At 44.2% G+C, this 15,699-nt stretch overlaps 1 protein-coding gene across 1 annotated transcript in view; it reads right to left on the reverse strand.

Moving 5' to 3' along the window:
- Positions 1–673: 673 nt before the first annotated feature.
- LOC135507795 (double C2-like domain-containing protein beta) overlaps positions 674–15,699 on the reverse strand; it is a 49,097-nt gene continuing 34,071 nt past the window's right edge. Inside the window, exons 7-11 of the mRNA XM_064927455.1 lie at positions 15,676–15,699; positions 14,919–15,043; positions 6,123–6,204; positions 4,060–4,156; positions 674–1,617 (exon numbers count right to left, since the gene is read on the reverse strand). The exon at positions 15,676–15,699 is cut by the window's right edge and continues 33 nt beyond it. Coding sequence (XP_064783527.1) covers positions 1,478–1,617; positions 4,060–4,156; positions 6,123–6,204; positions 14,919–15,043; positions 15,676–15,699 — 468 coding nt within the window. The 3' untranslated portion in view covers positions 674–1,477. The remainder of the gene's footprint in view (positions 1,618–4,059; positions 4,157–6,122; positions 6,205–14,918; positions 15,044–15,675) is intronic.

Below are 15,699 nucleotides of genomic sequence, written 5' to 3' on the forward strand. Positions count from 1 at the left end.
CTGTTAGTACTGTTAGCATTGCTAGCGCTGTAGTACTGTTAGCGCTGTTAGTACTGTTAGCATTGTTAGCGCTGTTGGCACAATCAATGCTAGAACTGAGTCATGGGTAACTGCATACGTGGAGTGTGTCTGAAAGTGGACGTGAAGTGGTTGGATCAACACAAGAACACAAAAGAAGTGGTTGGATCAACACAAGTAGGTTAGTGGAAAGTGAATCAGCTAATTAGGCAGATTTGTTGGCGCTAAAGATTGTTTTGCATGGCTGATTGGGCCGCACGAGGAGTGTATAAGCCAGTGAGAATGACTTGCATACCGGTACTGCTGTATCGAGATGTCTGCCAACCTGAGGGTGCTTCCCACTAGGCAGCTGTATCAGCTGTGTCGCCAGCAGTAGCTAGCACGGCCATTTTTTGCCCTCTCATTATTTTTATTTCAAGTAGGATGGCAACCTACACAATACATAACAAATATTGATAACTATCTCGGTGTCACATTGATACGGTCTACTCAATAGGGAGGGCATGAACGGCAACAACACCGGGACACAGTGTCCTTCGCTTCCGCTCGCTAAGCAGGTTTGTCCCACAAAGTTGTGGGAAGTAGTTACTTATTGTAGCCAACATCAGGGTGACAGTCACAATAAGCACACAGATACAACACATACAAGCAACAGTACACCCATCATCAGTACTTTTAATGAAAAAAAAAAAGGTTGTCAGTTTTATTCACTGAAAACATACAATTCTTTGTAGCGGTGAAATACAATTTGGACTCATCTTCTGGCTTCAAAACTGAAGTCCAAGCAACGAAGAAACGAGAGAAAAAAAAACCCAACACCACTCAGTCAAAACCGTCTAACCAATAACAGAGCGCTGATGTCACACTCATCGTTGTCAATCCACCCACTTTATTCGCCACGGCCACTTTCAGAGACACACCAAGTATGCAGTCGCCCATACGTCCTAGAACAGTTAGAGCAATTAGCATTAGCGTTGCTAGATGCCAGTCATCTCTTACCCACCTTTTTCAACTACATCCCTGGTAGAAACAACCTGGCGATTACAACGTTCGTAACAAGACCTTGTTGGGCAATGAGCCCACAGGCGCTTACAGACTGTTCCAGTGTTACAGGGCAAGTAAGAGGTTCTACACTGTTCATGTACATTTGAATGGCTGAAATGCAAGTGACGTCACAATATTGAGGGCTAAGGTCAAATTGGTTAGCACTTTCACGTTAAACATTTCAATGAGGGACATTTTCACAAATGTATTTACTTAGAAAAAAGCTAAATTGGGATAATTACCCACTATTATTATTTGTATTATAATTAATATTGTTATTATTATATCATCATTATCCGTCTCATTATTGCATGTTTTATCACTATTATTACTTTGTTACTTTATTATTTTGTTCTTTCTTCACCATTCATTGATTATCATTTAATAATGGCAATAAAGTGTGTGTGTGTGTCAGTCACTGCGGGGGGGGCTCTGGAGGGGCTCCTTGCTGCGTGAGGGCGTGCCAGTACTCGACTTTCTTGCCGATGTGTTTGAGACACTCAAACCAATGTTTCAGCCTCACTCCCTTAGCATTTATGCCCAGTTCAACTCCACCTGTGAGAGAGGGAGGTAGAAGGTGGAAGGGAGAGAGAGAGACACACGCAGACAGACCCGCAGAGGGACACACAGGGAGACACACAAGGAGGGAGGGAACAGCAAGAAAAAGGGGAGAGATTAAGAAAAGCGGGGGGGGGGGGTTGATAAATTTCGATTAATTGACAGATAGGAGAAGAGAGAGAGAGATGAGGAGAGAAAGAGAGTCATCCCTGGGAGGGTCATCCGACAGATAGTGGTTTTCCTGGCTGTGATTGCATAGTTGATGGAGTGTGAAGTTTTAAACACAGTATTTTGCAGACGTCGGCTTTCACAACACCTCAAACACTCTCAATAGCTCATCTGTGGCCCCACTAAGCCTTGGCATTAAACTCAGATACAGTGAGAGGTGTGGGGGAGGTTAATACTGTTCCCTTACGTAACTCACACTCCCTTGGAACCAGACAGACACATATCAAGACAGACACACGCAGTCCTCACAAGTATAAAAATACAAACACACACACATCTCACTGGGCACAGGCGTCAATTCAATATCTATTCCACGTTGGTTCAATGTCATTTCATTGAAATGATGAGGAAACAACATTGATTCAACCAGTGGTTTGCCTAGTGGGATGTGTGTAATTGTTTGTGCGCAAACACACCTCGCCCCCTCGTAGCGCCCAAGTTTCAGAGAGCAAGTGTGTTTGCATACTCTTCCCACGTACCTTCCTAAGGACCCCTTCTCATTCTTGCCACCCCCAAACACAGACACACACACACACACACAGTTGTACACACACACACACACATACATGACCTGTTTGTTGAGTTTTTCTAGGCCACTCACGTACCCCCCTAATGACATTCTAATCCCATCTCTCCTTTCCCTTCCCTGACACCCCCCCCCCCTGCACACACATGCACATATTGCGATACCGTGTTCGATGAGCCCGGAGGGGTGTGGGTGACAAATGGAGGGCGACAGTGTGACGCGGCGTGGGACGTGAGAAAGAAGGGAGAGAGAGAAACACTGACGGATGGGATGAGATGGATGAGGGAGGACCTGGCTGGGGCCGTCCCACTCCCTCTCTCTCTTTTCCTCCTCTTCTATTCCTCCCCTTCTCCTCCCTCCTCGACACCTCTGTCTTTGTGCAAAAACGAGAGGTCCAGTCCGCACATCAATTGCTCCCACAAATCAGGGTGGGGACACTGCTACTCTTGCTCCGTCTCTCCTCCTATCTCTCTTCCTTCCATGATTACTCTATTTCTTTCTTTCTTTCATTTTTCCATCCCTTTTCCCTTGTCTTCTTCTTCCATCATTCTCCCTGACCTTTACAGAGAGTATTTGACACCGCATTTGTTTCTCCCTCTGCTCTATCCGCCTTACCCTCCCCCCTCTCGGTCTCTCCCCCCTTTCTCTTTCCCCCCTTCCTCCTGTCTCTCTCAGTATCACAGGCCTTTTCCGCAGTGCTAACAAATCTACGCCGTCGTGCATGCTGGCCATTACACCACAATGATAACAGTCAACAGTCTTGATAACAGACCAGTGTGTCAGAGCAATGGCTGTTTCCCCCTACTCTTCTGGCATGGGTAATAACTCACAAACATTATGGCCCCAGCTCGAGAGAGAGAGAGAGAGAAAGAGAAATGGAGAGAGAGAGAGAGAGAGAAAAAAAAGCATGAGAGAGAGATGGAGGGAGAGAGAGATGACATGAGGGGGTGAGAGAGAGAGAGAGAGAGAGAGACAGAGAGAGAGACAGAGAGAGAGAGAGAGAGGGGCATGAGGGAGAGATTGAGTGTGCGTGTGAAAGAGAGAGCAGGCCTGGGATAAATAGAAAGTGTGAGTTGAGAAAGAAAGAGAGAGGGAGGGAGAGAGAGAGCGATAGAGAGGTCACGAGGGAGACAGTCGGAATGAGAGAGCGACTGTTACAGGGAGCCTCCAGACGGGAGTAAAACACTTTGATCTCAAGGCCCTTCCAGCTCCCTGGGAGGCAATCCATTCTCCTCCAGCTGCCACCCCACCGGTTCTCCCTCACTCCCCCAGCGCCGAAGCGCCTGCCTCCTGTGATATACAGTACACGCCGGGCCCCATCAGAGCCGTTTAGTGCCTCACAAAGCAGTGTGAATCCGGCGTTTCACCCCGTCGAGGGTTTGAGGACTCCTTTCCGTCGCTCTCGTTTTCATTTCCCAATGCTCTTGCTTCTCCACATACAGTCCTTTCCCTCTTTTTGGCTCGTTTTCATTTCATCCCCCTCTTCAGTTCTTCCATTCATTCACTACTTCTTCTCCTCCTTTCACTCCCTCCCTCTCTTTTCCCTATGACGTCATTGCTCATCACACTGTGGCCTGCGTTGCTCTCCTCCTCGCACGCCCAAATTCTATTACATTATTTTCTTTAGCTATATTTCTAGCTCTCTACCTCCTCTCCTCCTTTCACTCACTCCCCCGTTCACTTACCTATGAAGTCGTTGCTCATCCCCAGATCGTAGTCCCATACGGAGATCTCCAGGGTTTTCTTCGCCAGCTGGTCGTGTGGAACTTCGTAAACAAACTCCTGTAAGGAATAGGAGGTTGAGAGAGAGAGGAAGGTATTCATGTATTCACACTTAGCGGAAAGTTATTCAGATTATGTTTAACATTGAATGTGAAACATGCATTGACTTAAATTCACATTGATGGTAGGGTAGGTAGTTATCCTCTACGGAATCGGTGCCCTGGGCTGTAATAGAACACTATGGCCTTTCTCTTGCATTTCAAAGATGATGGTGCGTCACTTGAGTGGGTTGAATCACGTGATCTTCCTGTCCGGGTTGGTGCCCCCCCTTGGGTTCGTACCGTGGGGGAGATCTTCCTTGGCCTATACTCGGGCTTGTCTCAGGATAGTAGGTTGGTGGTTGAAGTTGTCCGTCTAGTGGTGTGGGGGCTGTGCTTTGGCAATGTGGGCGTGGTTATATCCTGCCTGTTTGGTATCGTCGGAAGGGGCCACAGTGTCTCCCGACCCCTCCTATCTCAGCCTCCAGTATTTATGCTACAATAGTTTATGTGTCGAGGGGCTAGCATCAGTCTGTTATATCTGGAGTATTTCTCCTGTCTTATCCGGTGTACTGTGTGACTTTAAGTATACTCTCTCTAATTCTCTCTCTCTCAGAGGAGGACCTGAGCCCTAGGACCATGCCTCAGGACTACCTGGCTTGATGACTCCTTGCTGTCCCCAGTCCACCTGGTCGTGCTGCTTGCTCCAGTTTAAACTGTTCTGCCTGCGGCTATGGAACCCTGACCTGTTCACCGGACGTGCTACCTTGTCCCAGACCTGCTGTTTTCAACTCTCTAGAGACAGCAAGAGCGGTACAGATACTCTGGATGATCGGCTATGAAAAGCCAACTGACATTTTCTCCTGAGGTGCTGACCTGTTGCACCCTCTACAACCACTGTGATTATTATTATCTGACCCTGTTGGTCATCTATGAACATTTGAACATCTTGGCCATGTTCTGTTATAATCTGCACCAGGGCACAGCTAGAAGAGGACTAGCCACACCCTTCGTAGCCTGGTTCCTCTCTAGGTTTCTTCCTAGGTTGTGGCCTTTCTTGTGAGTTTTTCCTAGCCACCATGCTTCTACATATGCATTGCTTGCTGTTTGAGGTTTTAGGTTGGGTTTCTGTACAGCACGTTGTGACATCAGCTGATGTAAGAAGGGCTTTATAAATACATTTGATTGATAGATTGTATGATCTTTCACAAGATCTAATGTGTTATATTCTCCTACATGAATTACACATTTCCACAAACTTAAAAGTGTTTCCTTTCAAATCAAGAAATCAAGAATATGTATATCCTTGCTTCAGGTCCTGAGCTACAGCCAGTTAGATTTGGGTATGTCATTTTAGGCGGAAATTGAAAATAAGGGTTCGATCCTTAGCAGTATTGAAGGAGATGGAAAATGTATTATGGCACAAATTATGGCACATACTGTATACAGTAGTGGAATTAAATTATGGCATTAAATGCATGGGACAATAATCTTTCACAAATGCACGAGAAAGGGTAAGGCTATAGATATCCATCACATCCAAGGGCATACAATTCAACTTTAACAAAAAAAAAGTTAATATGATATATTATACATCGTGCACATCTGGTTGCCAAATGTGAGTCAGAGAAATGGGTTGCCAGATAGATGTTGGATCTTAATTTTATCACCCCTTTGTTGCTGAGTATTTCTCCGCACAGCAGGAAATGCAAACTTGTCATGTTTTTGAGTTTTTTCTTTAAGTCTAAAAACTTGATTTCCCGCTTTTAAATTTCGGGAATTTATTTGCCATTACGAGCAATGTATCAACCCATACAACATTTTCTTCATTATCCACATAACAACTCAAATGTCTTGTTGTTGCAGGATTATTTTCATGCTGTAGCAAACGGCTCAAATTAAGATCCTTCATCTGTATGTGTTTATCGGAAAAACAATGACAGATTTATGTATTAGTGTATTGTGGTGCTCGGAGCGGGTGGAAGGACCTCATTAAACTCGGGATTGAGAGTTTTCTTCTTCACTGTGGTTTTGTACTTGGACTTTTTCCCCATATCAGGCTGCAGCACACTGAGAGAGAGGGGGGGGGAGAAAAGAGCGAGGGGAGAGAGAGAGAGAGAGAGAGAGAGAGAGAGAGAGAGGGTTAGAGGGCAAGGGAGAGCACAGATGAGAAAGAGAGCAAGTGAACATGAGATTGAGAGGGAGAGGAAGAGAGAGGTATGAAGGGAGAACAGGAGAATGAGAAAAAGAGGGAATCTTAATTAGACAGTTGACAGCATGGCGACCGAAAATGCCACTTTCACCCCCTTTTTTCTGATGCAGGTCTTTTATACAGGTCTTTTATTACTTCTGAAACATCAAAGCCAATTATCTGCCATTTTGTATTCCGCCACGGCGTGACATTAAACCCCACTTGAACGAGGGAGGAAAATAGAACAGAGAGAGAGACAGAGCGTTAGCAAAATTCTCAAAGCGTGAAAGAAAAAACAGAGGAGAAAAAAATCAGAGCTGAAAGAAATGAGAGAAATCGCTGATGAAAGAGTCAGAGACTCGAAAGCTCAAGCCAAGAGCGGGACAGACGGCTTCCCAGAAGGCCATTGGTTTTTATTGGAGGAGTCATCAGCATAAATTCAGGCGGAGAAGTCAAGATGTTCTAGCGGGGGAGAGATATCTCACTCCCCAACGCCACCCACCTTCAGCCCAACGTCAATAACACGTGATCGCTGACAAGCTAATAGATGGGCCGCTATGGTTGGGGGTTTGTACACAACAACAAGACAGGAGAGAGGGAGAGAGGGATGAGAGAGAGAAAGAAAGAAAGATCCAGTATGAGAGAGTTCTCAACCAACCCAGTGAAAAGAAAGAAACAAACTGGGTTTGTTGGAGAAGAGGGAGAGAGGGATGTTTAGAGAACGAAAGAGATAGAAAGATGGAAGAGGACTGGCCACCCCTCAGAGCCTGGTTCCTCTGCTTCTTTGGCCACTGTGCTTCTACATCTGCATTGCTTGCTCTTTGGGGTTTTAGGCTGGGTATCTGTATAAGCACTTCGTGATAACTGCTGATGTACAAAGGGATTTAGAAAACAAATTTGAAGTTGATTGATTGAGATAGAGCCTTCAACCAACCCAGTGAAAGAAATTGGATAAGAGGAAATTTAAGCTAGGAGAAAAATTAAGACAGAGAGAGGGATGGAGGGAGAGAGACAAGAGTGAAATAACGAGAAAAACTGCCAATTTCACGCAGAGAAAAAAAAAGACATAGAGAAAAAAAGGAGTGACAGATAGATAGACAGAGAGAGAGAGAGAGCGACGAACGAGAGAGAGAGAGAGAGAGAGAGCAATGAGTGAGAGAGAGAGAGAGCGAGAGAGAGAATGAGAGCAAACCAGAGTGAAAGAGTAAAAAAAAACAACAGCCAATTTCACACAGAGACAGAGGATAGAGAAACAGAATGACAGTTGGACAGCGGGGAGAGCGAGGAGAGAGAGGAGCAAAACTAACTGCCCAGTTCAGAGGCTCACACATCAACACAACACAGACTAAGATGACAGTTTGCTTACTCAGCACCAGAGGAACAGGGTTTGCATCCCAAAGAGCACCCTAACCCCTACTTAGTGTACTTCCTTTGAACAGAACCTTACAGGCCATGGTCGAAAGTAGTGTAGTATATAGGGAATGGACTGCCATTTGGGATATAGAAAACTGACATCCTTGTTTCAACTATATCATGTCTCTTTATGGTGTCTGGTTTGAAGCAATTATCATCTGCATTAACAGAGAGAGGAAAATAGAGGAACGGCAAGTAGGCAACACACCAGCTCCTCTGGAGAGGTTTATATTGGTCTTTAAATTGTTGATGGAACGTTGCTCTAATATTTCAGTTGATCTGTATCCGAGAAGAGAGGAAAACAGAGGAAAGGCAGGCAACCCACCTAGAGCAACTGACCTCGAGGTCAATATTGGTCGACAAGACTGTAATGTCTGCTTCCAACTCACACTCTCAAACACATAGATCCCCCTGAACGCAGCTCACTCTCCAGATTCCAATCACCTGAATTCTGATCACCTGTTCAAACACCTGGATGTCATTATCACACACTATTTTGTTCAGTTCTTTGCACCCCGTCATTGTGAGGTATTGTTTGTTTGGTGACACATTTCTAGTCAGAGCGCTGGTTTTCCTGTAATTTAATCCTCCCGTGTATGATAGCTTTTGCCTATTCCCTATCTGTACTTCGTATTTCTTGTTATCAACCAACTGCCTGATCTCCCAGACGACGTTACTAGCCTTTTCCCTGCCTGCACCGTTGCCTTTTTGGACCCCCTGTGTATGACCTTCTGCCTGCCCGTGGACCCAGCTACCTGTCTCTTCCCATGGTCCTTTACAAATAAACGCCTGCTGCGCACTGTGCTTGGAACCAGCTCTCTGTCTCCCATCGTGTTCATTACAAAGACATTGATGGAGTAGCCTCTTGGTCATTCTTAACTGAGCCAAAGGGGTTGTGTGGGTGATTGTGATTTTGAAATATGCTTTAGTGAATTGTAAGGTCCAGTAGTAGGCGGCTCCAAGCATACGAGTCAATCATAACTCGGAAACGATAGGAAAAGGCCCCCTGGACATTTGTAATGAGAGGTTCACTAGCATAGAATTAAGTACAACATAATGCATCTCTACGGTTATTATAAGAGTGCCTGAGTCAGGGATCTCCTAGTCCAAGATCATCCATCAAATCTTGGATTGGTGTGCAGGCTTTTGTTCCGGCCTAGCACATATATTTTTTTTTTTTCAACAGTCAAACGATGATCACACTCTTGTTTAAATAACCTGTGTAGTTGCTACTGACAGTATTGACATTACTGACATGCTTGATTGACATGAGTGGGACCCTCCCCTGCGAGGGTATGTAAGGTGCCTACCACATTCTTCCTACTTAAGGCTCTGACAAAGGCGATTCGTGCCGAAAGGGGATTGTTTCTCCCACCAATGAATCGATCAGATTTACCCAGCAACAGAGCGCTCCTTTTTCTTAATTCTCCCCGATAGTCAACAGTTGAAGTATCCTGGGGTAAGGAATGTGTTTTGAAGTCAACGTTGATTGTTTGAAACTGACTTCCTTGTTTCACACAGCTCTGCCCCGTCTTTTTTTGGGGGGGCGGCTTTGGTTGAAAGCCCCTGGACATTTGTAATGAGAAGGTTATTAAGAGTCTGACTCAGGGACTCTGGGAACCCATTTGTCTTGCTCTTGGCTCCAGCTTTTGACTCGCTCATCGATGATTAGCATATACAGTGGGGCAAAAAAGTATTTAGTCTCTTAAAGAAGAAGTTACAGGTCTGTGAGAGACACAAATCTTGCTTGTTTGTAGGTGACCAAATACTTATTTTCCACCATAATTTGCAAATAAATTCATTAAAAATCTTACAATGTGATTTTCTGGAATTATTTTTTCTCATTTTGTCTGCCATAGTTGAAGTGTACCTATGATGAAAATGACAGGCCTCTCTCATCGTTTTAAGTGAGAGAACTTGCACAATTGGTGGTTGACTAAATATTTTTTTGCCCCACTGTATATATTTTTTGTCTCCCCCCCTCTCTAAAAATGGCTCTGAAATAGTGTCATGTGTTGACCATTTTGATAATGCTCTGTCTCTTGTTGTTCTCTTTTCTCATGTTAGAGGTGTTATTGCTGGGTTGGAGCAAAAGCTTGCACACCCAATAGCTTTCCAGGACCAGAGTTGGAGACCTGCAGCCATCAGTTATGCTGTGTCCCAAATGGCACCCTGTCCTCTGTAAAGTTTACCCTATGGGCCCTGGTCAAAAGTAGTTCACTAGACAGGTAATAGAGTGCCATTTGGGATGCAGCCAATGTGTAAATTCATGTGAGCCCAAATATTGAACCCTACTTAATCTCTTAACACGTTTTCTGCAGGTGTGCGAAACTGCAGACAGCACACAAATCAACTTCCACCTTAGTGTACTGTGGGCTATATCTATACGCACTGATATCACATGCACATATGCACGCGCACAGACAAAGATGCACCCACACACATGCACGTGTACATACACACACGCTAAGTCCCTGACCAGCAGCCAACTACTGCTGTGCAGGTGTGTACGAAGCAATGCATTCTGGGATGCCAGGGGCATAGCGGATCTTAGCTGCTATAAAAGTAGGTTCAGCGACACACACACACTGAGACAGAGTGAGAGAGAGAAATAGTGGCATCCACACGCACTGCAGTCACTCTCCTACAGACAGTTGAGAATATGTCTGACAGGTAAGAATCACACAGGTCGCATCCCAAATAGCACTCTATTCCCTAAAACACTACTTTTCCCCGAGCCATATGGGCCCTGGTGAAAAGTAGTGCACTAAATAGGGAATAGGGTGTAATTTGGGCGTCCCATAGGGCTCTGGGCAAATGTAGTGCACTGTTTAGGGAATAGGATGCCAATTGGGCTGCACATCTTGGCTGTGTTTCAGAGCATCAATTCTGCTCCATCACTGATCACTGACTCACCAAGCAGACTGACTGATCGACAAATCACCCTTGCCTCCTAAATAACTACAATAACTGTCATTTGCAGATCAGTCAGTAGATCTAGAATGATACAGCCAAGGAGTCAGGGTCACAGTTTGCAAGCAAGTGTGAACTTTATAATTGTAAAAGTTACAGACCGCCATGAGGGGGAAATGATGACTCACCATTCTTATGATGATGAAACGTCAATGCTTTTTAACCGAAATAAACAGAGAGCTGCGCCTTTTCCCACTCATGTAAACCCTACATTTCAGCTGCACCTCCACTCACTTTTGAGCACTGTCTTTCCCTACAGACTTACAGAGTATGTCTTTGAACCGCCGTCACAAGCAGTACAGACAAATAGTTGCTCCCTTTGAGGAACAACAAAAGAACACAGGCAGGCACGACAGAACTCGTCAAAATAGGATTAACAGGACTCCTCGCTCTGAGGCGATACAACAGCAGCCGCAGTTGCAACACTCCGCTGCTTCTGATTCTACCAACCAGCTTGACTGAACACACTTCAAACAAACACACAGAACAACGAGAAGAGAGATGGTGTCTCCGAACGCAGCTCAGACATAATAGGCTACTAACTAAAAAGCAGCTGGTGAATTTCAAAGAGATTTGAGACTGTGAGAGAAGAGACAGTGTCTCGAACGCAGCTCAGACACAGGCTACTATATAACAGGCAGTGTATGCCAACAAAAAAATTCTAAGAGAGTTGAGACTGTACAAGACGAGAGAGCGAGAGGGTCGAACGCAGCTCAGATATAGACCTCGCTCCTGAATAACAGGCGAGGAATCTCAGAGACAGGGAAGATGAGAAGCCAAGAGAAAAGAGACTTGAACGCAACTCAGGCAGAAGCCTACTTAATCACATGGAGTGGATGTCGTAGACAAATAATTGGATTTGTGACTGTAAAATAAGAGAGTGCCTTGAACATAACTCAGATACTGAACTGCACATCAAACACAGCAAAATATGAGAAACTCTGTGCCTAAAATAAGATTTGTGACGGTGAAATAAGAGAGCTCCTTGAACGCAGCTCTGACATACTAAACAACAGATACTGCATGTCAAAGATTTAAAATTTAAAAAAAAGAGATTAAAATGAGAGAAAAACAGAGACAATCTCTTGGCTCCAGGACTCTATCGCGCCGTACATCAAAATAGATACAGATAAGACACCCAGCTCTGGCTCTGAAGAACAGGAACCAATCAATGAACAGCAAAAAGTGGAGAAAAATAAGGAAAAGGGAAAAAAAGAAGAAAGAAAAACAGCTCTATTTGTCCCCCACGGGTCTGCTTACTGCTTCTCTGCTTCGTTCCTTTGTCTGATTCTAGTCTTCGTGTCACAGCTCAATAATCTCAATGGGGAAGTAGTACGAGTTTCGGGGAGTCACAAATGAGAGTATATGTGGTTAGTGATAGACCTCTTTTTGCCCCTGTTGACTAACCTCTCCTTTCCATTTTTTTTATGAGGCAAGTCAGTTAAGAACAAATTCTTATTTTCAATGACAGCCTAGGAACAGTGGGTTAACTGCCTGTTCAGGGGCAGAATGACAGATTTTTACCTTGTCAGCTGGGGGATTTGAACTTGCAACCTTTTGGTTACTAGTCCAACGCTCTAACCACTAGGCTACCCCCTGCTGTCCATCTCTTGGTCTTTAGACGGAGTTCCTACCTCCTACATATTTTCCTACATTTCAATAGGAACGGGGGAGTGCAGAGGAGGGAGTCGTCGAGGAGAATGAGGATATACGTCGTCATTTATCAACCCATCTTCCTCTCGACTAACGTCTTCTCTCCGTCCTTAAGCCCACTGACTTCCGAGATACTGCACAGTCACAGGTATTGTGTATGATTCAATATGATGCCAGAATCTCACTCTCTCATATGGATCGGTGATGCATTAAACATATCTATATCACTCCAATGCATGCAATGCATACCTCTCTACCTCTCAATGCTTGGCTTTGAAAAGTCAACTGACATTTACTCCTGAGGTGCTGAACTGTTGCACCCTCTACAACCACTGTGATGGTTATTATTATTTGACCCTGCTGGTCATCTATGAACGTTTGAACATCTTGGCCATGTCCTGTTATAATCTTTAACCCGGCACAGCCAGAAGAGGACTGGCCACCCCTCTGAGCCTGGTTTCCTCTCTAGGTTTCTGACTTTCTAGGGAGTTTTTCCTAGCCACCGTGCTTCAACATCTGCATTGCTTGCGGTTTGGGGTTATAGGCTGGGTTTCTGTACAGCACTTTGAGACGGCTGATGTAAAAAGGGCTTTATAAATACATTTGATTGATTATACATTTCTTATTATTTGTACCGTTGTCCAATCTCGTCTTTGATTTGCACACTTGGATGTATAGTCTTTCCATTCAAGTCCCACCCTTCCTCACCACAGTTTACAAACAAGTGAACCCAGAGCCCTACGCTATGAATCAGAGGGGTAATACTACGAAGCAAGCTAGATCTCCTCAGCTAACTGAAGCTAGCCAGCTGCTAACTGCACGTGGATAGTCGAGCGCCAAACTCTTCGTTGAGACAACGCTGAAACATCAATCCACGGGCGAGTCAGTGTCACATTTACATTTGTGCCAAAATCTAAATGAAAGAAAAGTGATCTTGCAAATTCAGCAGGCTATGGTGTGAAAGTAGGCTTTTAGAAGGGCTGTCTTTATTTGATTACTTATCGTGAATGACGTCTTTGCTGTGTTTTGGTGTATTCCCCCACTGCTATCAATCAAATATTTGTTTTTACTACGGGTGAAGTTTTCAACGCATTCTGACATGATTAAATGTGTAACATGGTAGGTATTTTAAGGTTACTCTTTTCTTAACACGCCAATTTGAAATCTTTCCTCAAACGAAGGGGAAGACCTGCGCAACCTTTGCGAGCGGGAGGGGATCGGATTTCATTGGTTCTCAACTCGCAGCAAAGACACTTTGTAAAAATCATATGTAGATATACCGCTCTGTTTCAATCAAAAGTTGCAGATGATGCCTCATCAAAATCAACACTACAAGCAAACAGCAAAAAGGACTTTGTTTTTTAGTTGATGAAACCATGTAGGCGTAGAACCCAAATCGAATGCGAAGTGCATGAATAACGATTAGCCATTTACGCCAAGGGTGTCGTCCCAAATGGCATCCTATTTCCCCTAGTGCACTACCTTTTGACCATGGCCCACAGGAAATATGGTCCCATTTGGGACTCTGGCTCAGCCTGAATGCTCTGTCAAGACATGATGCCGACACTATATGTACAGTACAGGTTGTCATATGAATAACAATGAACCCGCTAGCTTACATAATGCCACCACAGTGATTCCCAATGTGCTCCTAGGAAACCTTTCACGACTGCACAATTCTTTAGCTGCAGCCCAGAACCAGCACATCCTGCACACCCGATTCAACCAATCAAAGGCTTGACGAGTAGCTGATTAGTTGAATCAGGGGTGCTATTTTCCCAAACTGGAAGAGAAAATATGCAGTCGAGGGGGTAAGTGTGAACAGATTGGGAAACATTGACTAGTGACAGTGTCGACTCTAGAGAGTACGAGCAGTTGATTATTTATTTGTGTTGGATGTATTCATCTATGCCAGTCAGGTCTCCCTGTCAATTTGTATGGAGCGTAAATAAAGTTTCAATGTGTCATGACTCATGCACTAAGGTTGTGGTAGAGTCTGTCAATGTGACATACTGTATAACAATATATGTACTGTATACAACATTCTATTGGTTGCAAGAACATTGTAGAGTCATTTAAATGGAAAAACTCTACATTTTGAACCTGTCGTTGTTCTATGGAAAGGCTAAAACAAAAAATCTCTTCCCAACTATGTTGCAATCTATATGGCACAGCTGTCCTTAAATGACACTGGTATACTTTTTTATTCAGCACAATTTTCTTTAACCAATTTTGGTCTTTAATTCAGGGCCGACAGACAAGTTCTTTACTTTCTCCCCCTTCCACTTGCCTCTTCCATTTTTGCGGTAATGCTATAGAGCCTTTGTTGCTGACCTATATGATCCAGCCGGCTCAACTGGGACGACTGCTGACTGGCATCTAGCAACAGGACACCACAAGACCTACTAATGCATAACAACAAGTAATGTGAAACGACAAGGGACAACAACAACAACCTTTCCTCCATTCGTTCCTCCATCCGTTCCATCCATCATCACATCATCATTCCGTCCTTTGTGTGTGTGTGTGTGTGTGTGTGTGTGACAAAACTTACATCTTGACGAAGGGGTCAGAGTACCCATTGGAGTCCATGGCGGCGAGGTGGGCACAGCGTACAATGCCAACCAGTAAACAGCTCTTTTCTGGGCTGTAGCAGAGCGACACCAGGATACGACCACGCTGGGAGAGGGGGTGACACAATTAGCCCTGACACCATTACAAATCTAACAGTCAACTTTATTCATAGTGCCCTTAATGCATGCCAATTAAATGTCAGATTTAATTAATGTATGTCAGATTAAAACCAACAGATGTAAAACAGGCAATTAAAAACATACAATAGGGTAATTTAAAATGATTAAAAGTTATAAAATGAATGAAAATAATAATATTAATTGAATTGCATGTTGGGAAATCAATGACAGGACTGTCAATAACCCTGGGTTTAGTACTACTGTTGTCATCGTGGCACCACTGTTATTACTACTACTACAGTACTAGTAGTAGCACAACTAATGTTAGTACTCCTGCTATGGCCACTACTATATCTATATGACAATCTCTACTATTTTTTATTTTTTTTATTTCACCTTTATTTAACCAGGTAGGCAAGTTGAGAACAAGTTCTCATTTACAACTGTGACCTGGCCAAGATAAAGCAAAGCAGTTCGACACAAACAACAACACAGAGTTACACATGGTGAACCAGACGAGACAATCATTTGAGAAACCAAGGCTATCGAGTCTGACGATGAGGATGTGGTGATTGACAGAGTCGACAATATGTATGACCATTATGGTAATCTTCGTACCTCTTCCTCAGCCACAGGTGTTCC

This window comes from Oncorhynchus masou, chromosome 21, assembly GCF_036934945.1.
Source record: "Oncorhynchus masou masou isolate Uvic2021 chromosome 21, UVic_Omas_1.1, whole genome shotgun sequence".
Lineage (NCBI taxonomy): Eukaryota > Metazoa > Chordata > Actinopteri > Salmoniformes > Salmonidae > Oncorhynchus > Oncorhynchus masou.